Raw genomic sequence first — 10001 nt, 5'->3', positions numbered from 1 at the left:
TGGCTGCCTTTCCACTCCCAAATTGTTTCTTTTGATGGATGGAAATTTGAAGTTTTAATGCTTAAGTAGAGAGAGCATTTTTATAAATTTTTTCTATATGGATACTCCCTTTTCTATGGTCCTGTTTAAGATATCATTTATTTTCCTTAAATTTATTTTAGAAGCATTATTTTTTTGTTTTCACTTTGCAATCTATAATCCACATGAATTGATTTCTTCATGGATGGTATGAGGTAGCAAAAAAAAAAAATCAACAACAACAAAAATGTTGTTTTTATTCTAGGCTGCAATTTTTCATGGCTGAATGTGAGTTGAACTTACAGAAATGACATTGCTGGTACAAATGAAGTGATTGAAAAGCTATGGGATCTGCCAAAGATGTTCTCAAGCTTAGGGGAGAAAGATCCAATAGAGCACATTTGAAAGTCATGTTGGAGAAGAATAAACCCATTTTGCTTGAACTACCACAGGGTTCAATTTACTAAGTATATCAAGTATTTTTTAAAGGAAAAAAAATAAGAGGAAACAACGACTTCAGTTTAAAATATTTCTATTTGGAGAAGCCCGTGGGATATTGAGGTAGATCTGTTCTCGAAATCAAGCAAACATGCTTCCCAGTGGAAGTGGCTAGGAAGGGTGAGGTTCTAGTGGAGACTGGAGGCCCTTAATTCTTAACGCTGCAGCCAGCAGGAGTCTATGATTTTCTGCAACCGATTTAAGGAACTTGGTGATGGAGTGCCCTGTCATTTTCTTTGAGATTGGAGCCTGTGTTTGGCTAAAAGATAGCATTGAGCATGGAGCCCCTAATGACTAAGCTCAAGTACAAAGTCATCTATGGGAGAAGCCCCAGCCTTCGTCATGGTGATCTATACTTCAATGAACAGCAGGATCTTTGCAATTTGAAAGAACCACTTTGTAAACTTTGTAAGAATAAGTCTGCCACCTATGTCATTGGTGGGGTGACTTCATACCTACCACGTGCAAACATAAAATAAGATTGGTGCAGTTGAACACAATTTTCTGGACACTGACCTCTTCTTTATATATTTGTCTGCAATCTGTTCCTCTTACAGATAGCTGTCTGCTAATGTTCAGTCTCTGGGCTCCCCTCATTTACATAAGGCCATAAATTTATCTTACTAATAAGAGTCTCTCTCTGTGCCCTTCCCACCCCCAACCCTCTTTTCCTCTCTTCAATTTCAGTCAACTCTTAACTTGACTAATCTCTAGACACTTGTTTTGTACATGTAAGGTGTATAGTTTTTAATTTTTTATTCACAAACTACTTGTATAGTAATCAGTGTCACTGCTATGATCCACGTGTTTTATAAAATTTTAGCTTTTCACAACAACTCTATGAAATGGGTGCTATTATTATTATTATTATGATTATCACTTTACAGGTGAGAAAACTGAGCCATAGACAATTAAGTAACTTTTCTATGGTTATGCAAAGCCCTATCTCTATATTATCATTAACAATAATAATCAATAATAAGTTAATCCAGAAGATATGAGGGATTTTACCAGCAATTTACATATACCATTTCACTTAGCTCTCCCAAAACCCAAGAAAGATCGATTCAGAAAATGTAAGCAAATCATCCAAAATTACATTTATAGGTGATTTGTTTAGGATTTGAATCCATTTTGACCAAATCCAAAACTCAAACTATTCACCATGTTCATCTGTCCTCCCACCCCTTTCCTATAAATGACATTGACAACAGCATAAAGAGAGCTAAGAGAAGTTATAAATGGACTCAGACACCCCCTCCTTGTCTGCATCCCAGGACAGCACATATTATTCCCATTCTACAGGTGAAGAACTGAGAGAGTATGGTTGAGTAACCTGCCCAAGATCACATGGCAAGCCAGGCTTTCTGCCTTCTAAGATCATTATAGTACTGCCTTCTGCTGTCATGATTTAGGTTTCCCCAGAAGCAGGCGCTCAGCAAGCATTCTGGTGAAACCATAGGTGGTCCCCAAGTGAAGGTAAAATGGTGACAAGGTAAGCATGTAAGCAAGTGAGACAGGAAGGAAGCCAACAAAGTGCACGAGGCTACTGGACAACTGGAGTTTAGCCCCTGGGGCAACGCTGGGGAGCAGTGTAGACCAATCACCTCCATTATTACTTGGAGGCTGCTGCTGGGAGCTATTAACCCCCAGCACTTCCGACTTGCTGTGGGCAGCTTCGGCAGCCACAGACGGCTTTAGGCAAGGCGACGCTGATGTTGACTCTTTGCAGTTGGCAGAAATGCTCTAGAATGATGAAGTCTGAGCGCATATGGGTGAAACCTGGAACTGTGACATAGTCACTGGTACTTTTCCAAAATTCCACTGAACCTAGGAGAAATAATTTATCTGATCAAGGGACTGGATTCTCTTAGACTCCACTTAAAATGACTTGAGCATCATGTGAATACTTCATTCACCATTCTTATGATAGAGCTTCTATAGGATAAAGTATATATTATTTAAAAAATCATTTGAATAGCCACTCTAAGAAGTTAATACAAGCGTTCAACAACAATTCTTGAAGTGTTTACTCACCTGTTCTTGCACGTTTGGGTAAACTTGTCTTCCACACGATCCATAAATGCACTGTACACATCTCGCCGCCTTCTGTGTCTCTTAGGGGAGATGGCACAAAGGAAGTCAGCGAAAGCAAACATGTACTGACTTTAATTGTGGTTTATCTTTTTAAAAATTGCTATTTAATAATCTTTGCTTTAAAAACTTGCTCCATATGCCAAAGGCACATCTTGCTGTTTTGGGACATACAGGGATACAAAACAGCCTTTCTTGTCCAGGGCAGAATACGAACAGTGGTAGAAGTCTGTTTTCTCAACATCTTTTTATGAGTGGATGACAAAGCCTCCTTGTCAGGTCTTCTTACTGAGCACAGTTCACTCAATGGGCTGCTCCAAATGGAGTGGGACTAACTTTGGGGAAAATTCCTTACGGTATTCAGGCCTCGGTCCACCAGACCAACCATCTTTGTAATATGAAAAGAAAATTTAAAATTCTGGATAATCCACTGTTCATATTTTAAGAAAAAACAGAGATCTTTCTGATTTACTTTTAAAGCTAGCATCTTCCACTATATACGCTAACAACAAATGAAAAACTCCTGCATTAAAGTAATCATTAATAATAGTTTTGGAGACATCTCCAAACAGCTGTAGAGGAAGAGTCAAGCTCACCGTGAAGGAAGCAGATTTAATGGGCCAGGGGGCTTTTGGTAAAATTAGCTTTGAATCCCAGGTGCATTCATGAGGCTTGTAGGTGATAAATCTTTCTGAACTGTTCTTCTGTTTATCATCTTTCAGTGAGGGGCACCCATGTACTACAGATACGGAGACAAATGAGAAACTTAGTAACTACACAGGTCTTTGTTCATGTCTCTCAGAATTTAGCTGGAGATCAGGGCCCAGGAGAGATGAATTGATGGCCAATTTGTAACGCAAATCCAAATAAAATTTTGCTTATCCTGCCCACCATTTCTACTGGAATTAATGTCATCCTTCAAACTCCAGTTCACATCCCACCTTTTATTTCCCCAGAAATCTCTTTTTAAACTTCTCAGTAGTGCTTTGTGATTTGCATTCTACTTAAATTTTACTTACACATTTCTTGAGATCAGAGTCTGGGTCTTATAAAGTATCTCTAGCATTTTTTTCCAGTGACTTACACATAGTTCACGTAAGGAAAGTTGACATGTCCCTTTTTAATTGCACACATAGAAAAGACTTTTGTCAATATAATCCATGCTAAAATGTGTACATTACTTATGAATAAATTATCTCAATTTTATAATTATAAAACTACTTGACACTCATTTTTAAAAGAAGAAAATAAGATTCAACCTTTATCCACCTACTCAGGGACAACCACTATTAACATCTTATTGTTTTGTTTATAATTGATATGTAATTATAACATATAAATATAGAATGCATATATTATCACCCTTGTCCAAATAAGGAATGCTGGGTAACACAAAGTTAACTGTGAACAAGCATTATTCAAATGGCACCACATTAATAACAATTGTTGGGGGTGAGGGGCACCTTGGTGGCTCAGTCCTTAAGCATCTGCCTTCCACTGCAGGCATGATCCATCAAATGAATAAATAAAATCTTTTTAGAAATAATAATAATGAAATAACAATAATAATAGTAATTGTGTGTATATGACCATGTACGAGATAACCGTGCTATATACACATTATTAACTAAGTGACCTATGTGTGTGTAACAGATTTAATGCTCACAACATCTATATCTATGATATAGATCCAATTATTATCATTCCCATTTATAGATAGGTAGACCAATAGACAGTTTAGGTAACTTGGGGCAGCTTACTTCTTGGTTTATATTCTTAATCACTTCTCTATTCGTTTTCTATATAGAACACTTTGAGTTAAAAACTCAACCTTCAATAATATATTAAAAGTTGTAGATGAGGGGCGCCTGGGTGGCTTAGTGGATTAAAGCCTCTGCCTTCCGCTCAGGTCATGATCCCAGGGTCCTGGGATCGAGCCCCAAGTTGGGCTCTCTGCTCAGCCGGGAGCCTGCTTCCTCCTCTCTCTCTCTACCTGCCTCTGCCTACTTGTGATCTCTCTCTGCCAAATAAATAAATAAAATCTTAAAAAAAAAAGTTGTAGATGACGAAGAAAGTGGATTGCTTTCATTAATTAAGTGGGCATTTAAAAAATTTACCATATTATTAAATGTGATAAGTAAAAAAAAACATCATTTGGGTTGTATGTTTTTACAAGTATTACTATTTTTTAAAAGATTTTATTTATTTATTTATTTAGCGCATGTGGGGGAGGGGCAAAGGGAAGGGGAGCAAGAGAGGGAATCTCAAGCAGACTCTGTGTTGAATGGGGAGCCCAATGAAGGGCTCAATCCTATGACCCAGAGATCATAACCTGAGCTGAAATCAAGGGTCTGAGGCCCAACTGATTGAGCCACCCTGGTGCCTCCAAGTATTACTATTAAGATAATGCGAAAAGTTTATTTTTTTGTTATATTCATAAGTTTATGATAATGACTTACCTGTACTTAAGTTTCTGGACTTAAATTTTAATCCAAAAGGGTCCCTTTCATAAGTTGTCACAAAGTTTGGTAAATTGGGTTGGTACTAGATATGTAAAGAGAAGATTGTACTATTACTCGTAAATATTGCTTATTACTGACATTGTATTTGCTGTGTGATTTTTACAAATATTAATTATTTTACTGGCAAAATGTAATTTTGATGATTTTATTATAACGTTTAAAACGTGCATATGAAATTTGAAAGAATAATCTAATTCAAGATACTGTGTAGCCAATTCATTTTATAGTGGAACAGAGTACTTCCAAATCCTAGTATGAAAAAATAAAAAATAGTATTTTTAACACCATGAAATTAAAGGAATCCATTCAAAAGTTGCATTTATTTTCAAATGCAAATAGGGTTGCATGTTATATTTCTGGAGCTGGGTTTATTTCAAGGACATAAAAATATTTAACAAAGCTAAAATAATTTACTGAGACGGGCATAGAGTAATTATTGACTGTTTTCAGTAAACTATACCACAAAATAGGTTTTTTTTAAGATGGTTTTAATGAACTAATTAATATGAACTAAAATAGAATTTGTACAGTTCCAGAAACTAATTTAAAAAACATCACAAATGTCTCTGCTTGAAAGCTTAGTCAATGGGGCACAAAAGGGTGAATCAGGCAGAAGTCTGACAAGATTCTCTTCTTTGTGAGTGATTCTACATCCTGCTAAAGCAAATAGGAAAATATTAAAAGTCCCAAACAAAACTCTAATACAAGATTTTTCGCTCTTAAATCAAATGAAATGGGAATCCCTTTAGTTTAAGAAAATTATACTGACATCTGGTGGTTGTACAATTTATAGTACACAGTCTTCAACTCACTTTTTCATAAACACAAATTAATTCAGTTACAATTAAAATATCCCCATTCCTTGAACTTTTCTTACTCAAGTCTTGTAACTGTAACCGTAACTAATGAAATAGTTGAATAAACTAATGACATTTGCTGTTTAACTGCCTTTCCCTCAACTCCAAAAGGTAACATAGTTCATTTACTGCAAATAGAAGGGTTTAGATGCCGTAAATGAGTAAAGAAGTTTATGGATCAAGGCTTCTGAATTTTCCAGCTTTTATCCTAAGACCTCCTAAGATTTAACATTCATTCATAAATATTTTGTATATCATTATTTCTTTCGTTACTTAAAAGAACCATATCAAGTGTGAAGGAGTATTATTCCATGTTATAAATAAGTAAGAGGCTTAATAACTTGTCCAAAATTAGTAGCAATAAGACGGCAAGGATAGCTAATCTAACCCCAAAGACCACGTTCCTAACTGCTTTCTTATGTTTTCTGAGAACAAACTTATTCTTTCTTGTAACTATTTTTTTTATATTGTCAGCCCTATTGCTTCTCTTAATACTGAGCAAGAGTTATATTTATGTGTAAAATTATAGACCTAAGTAGAGAATATATCCATTTTCTAGAGGAATTATATTTTGACCTCATTTGTATTTCCTTAAATATATGTGTATTCCCCACCACCATTTCAAATTATAAATCTGATTCTTGCTCACATTTTATTTAAATTATTAATCATTAGAAAAACTCATTAAAGTAACATAATGCCCCCTTTGTCAATTTTTATTTATTCATCCATTCATTCCATGAATTGATTTTATTACTTTCTAGATTGAAACTGGCAATTGAGGTCTGTTTCCCAATCACATCTAAGTCCCAACCGTTCTAAAAATTAAGAAAGTCCATCCCAGAGTCAGTCTTTCCACCCGGCTGATAAAACCATATCAAAAACATTAACCAAGGTCTTACCTCTCTCCTCTGTCATTTAGTGCTGAATCTGAATTGTATTTTTCCATGGGAAATAAAGATGCAGATTTGTACATATTATATGCACATACCTTTTTTGCTCATGTAATAGTAGTCATAACTAAGAAATGAATAAAAAATAATACATATTTCCCCTTATCTATTTTAAGTTATTTTAAATCAAACACTCTTTTGTACCTGTCGAAAGTCATGTGGTTTGGGATTAAGGTATACACCATTTGGATATTTTCCACTCTTCACGAACATTAACTTTGCTTTATGTGAATCCAGATGTGGGAATGTAGTTATAAACTCGGGGGATTTGGCCTTCTTGGGATGACTCCTTATGCTGGGCATGTGAAGCCTTGTTTCCTGAAAATTACCTCTTTTCCCCCTTCCTTGTTCTTCCTTAATACTCCTTGATGGTTTTTCTGGAAATCCCAAAGATGTATACAGTTTATAACTGAAATCGGGAGGCTTTATTTCCCATATGTTGACTTCCATTTCAGATCGTGGTGGTCCCAGAACTTCTTTTTTCCATTTGGAGTTGAGGTCTTCTGTGGGATACTGCAAACTTCTTGTGACACCTCTCCTTCTGTTGCCTTTCTGAGAGTCAAGGTATGTTGGGTGGAGAGCGTTTTCACCTGTAGCAACCTGCAACAGACGTGCCAGTTGGTGAGGTCTGCCGCTATAGCAACATTATATTGAATATTTTTCCTCTGGGTCAATGTATTCTCTGAAAGATTTATGAAGCAGGAAAGAAAGGCTCAGAAATCATGGGAGCATGTGTGTGGAGGGGGACGGAATCATCATGGCTGCTGCGAACATCTATTCAGCACCCTTGTCCTAGCAGTCAGTCCCAGCTAGGAAGTCAAAGATAATTGACTTGAAATCAATGTTCTTAAGTCATGATGGGCTGCTTGGGAGAAAGACATGAAAATAAAAAATAAAACACATAATGTGATAGATATTACAATAGTGCTATGAGAAACAGAAAGAGTGATGGCCTAACTCTGAGGAAAATAGAAGTGACATCACTAGAAAAGTCATTTGGACCAATCTTGAAGGATAAGTAAAAAAATATTCCAGGTTGTAAAGGAAGCAAACAACATTTCACCAAGGCACAGAAGGTATATAGAATTTGTTATAAGCTATTTCTAGGATACCTATGGCCACCTAAACCACCACAAGTGCATTGTAGCTATTGTTGTTAGAATCTGTGGATAAGAATAATCATGGATTTGCTTTTCACTGACCAGTGGCAAGGAAAGGAAACTGTTGGCACATTTCTAGAATTTAATATGTTTGTCAAGATGTTACTGGAAAATGATAATGAGTTTGACATCCTCTTGGAAAGAGGGATAATTACCGATTAAACTATGTTTGGCTAAGTGGAAATAATATAGCAAAGCTCGTTCTTAGGAATAAGGAAATGAGGTGGTATGAATTTCCTTGTCTTGTGCTAGAACTTAGTGTTGTTCGACAATAATATTAAATTGATGCTAGGAGGGTCATAAACTGGAAGAATAAAAATAGATCAAGACCTTGGAAGTCTAATTGATATAAAAAACAAATATCATGGCATTGAGAGAGCCAGAGAGCCATCAAACTAAGAAGCTGTGGTTAGAGAATGTGGCATTGGTCTAGATCTCCATTTGACTAGGCCGTTGGGAGTAGACATGCTCCTCAGTCCCCTGCTGACACTGAGGCCTGCCTCTGTCTCTATTTATATGTCTTGGGGCTTCCTGACTAACAAAAATTGAAACAAAGCCACATGTTTTTTTATTTTTAAAAATTTTTTTATTAAGTCATATTTTAAATGGTAATAAATTCTCTCCAATTTTTATGATACCTTATTTTGTCTTATATTATGAATTTAATATCACATGCTATTCATTTGAATAATATGTATGTAACATTAGGCTTTGATAGTATCTGAATCATGTATTGGGATGTATCATTGTAGTCCATGGACACCTCAGGAGAAAGAAATCCCCTGGAGATCTAGTTGAATGATTGAAGCCTGTGATGGTGATATCACATCATACCTACTTAAATGGAAAGAAAAACTACAGCATAGAGAAATACAAAGTTATGAGATGTGTGGCTAGGAATTAAGAAAAATAAGCCAGCAACATTCTCATTCAGTCAAAGGTTTAGTGGTCAACGTTGATATTACAGGAGTTATATTTTGGCCTAGATATCTCGTTGGAAATAAAAGAATACGTTCTTTTTCATTCAATAAGCACGGTTACTTTCCACCTATGAAATTATTCTCATCTCTGAAGGACCAGTTTAAATACCATCTGCAGCACAGTGTTCCCAGATCCCCCTGTAGGATTCATCCTTTCTTCTAAGTAGAGCAATGGAGCTTGACGCTACATTTTGCCTCGCATCTTGTATTAAAGTAAATTATTTATAAAATCTGCCTCCAAATTAGATTATAAAATTGATGAGACAAGAATTTCTAGCTTTACTAATCCTCTGTAGGGTTCAACATATTTTAAGCTGAGCCATGTGAAATTCTGTTTTTCAAAAATTTTTCAATCGTACAAAGATGCAAATTTTATGTGGTTCAGTAAGAGGAATAATAGGAATTCTGTGCTTCCCAAAATCTAAAAATTACAGATTCTGTTTTTGAAAACTCTATCCAAAGCCCCAAATATCTAATCATAATTTTTTTTCTAAACGATGAAAAGCTTCTTCATACTAGTGGCAATACAAGAAATAAACTTTGATTTAAATTTGTTCCTCCAATGTTTTTAACTGGAGAGTCACAGAATTTTTATCTGTTTTTAATGATCTACTACTTAAAAGAAACAAATTTCTTTGGTTAGCAAATGTACTCAAATTTGAGCTTCTTTTGCTTACATATCTGAGTTTAATTTTGAAATATTAGTATTTGGGGTAATAGATATTTAAATAGATTATTATAAATATATAATGGATACCTACATGCTGTCAACATAAGAAAAAGCAGTGTAGTGTGCTATTAAGAGCACAGTGAACCACAAATTTGTGCATATTTGTAAGTTGATAAAGAAATTCAGTATGTTCTTCGAGCTTGGCTTTCTCCTTCCTAATACATTTTTTCATAATTTCCCTTTTGCAGT

The 10001-nt window shown here is 35.4% G+C and overlaps 1 protein-coding gene across 1 annotated transcript; it reads right to left on the bottom strand.

The window, feature by feature from the left end:
* Positions 1-2549: 2549 nt before the first annotated feature.
* Positions 2550-7455, bottom strand: LOC308352638 (uncharacterized protein C7orf78; the record flags this gene model as incomplete). Its single annotated transcript, XM_080818941.1, has 4 exons — positions 7087-7455; positions 5070-5154; positions 3207-3349; positions 2550-2633 (listed from the first exon to the last, which is right to left on the bottom strand). Exons 1-4 carry the CDS (start codon positions 7390-7392, stop codon positions 2550-2552), a joined length of 618 nt encoding a protein of 205 aa, XP_080675067.1. The 5' UTR covers positions 7393-7455.
* Between the last annotated feature and the right edge of the window lie 2546 nt (positions 7456-10001).

Source organism: Martes martes (assembly GCF_963455335.1).
Source record: "Martes martes genome assembly, chromosome: 11".
NCBI classification, from domain to species: Eukaryota; Metazoa; Chordata; class Mammalia; order Carnivora; family Mustelidae; genus Martes; species Martes martes.
The sequence above is the reverse complement of the archived record's forward strand: the minus strand, read 5'-3'. Positions and strand labels throughout refer to the sequence as shown.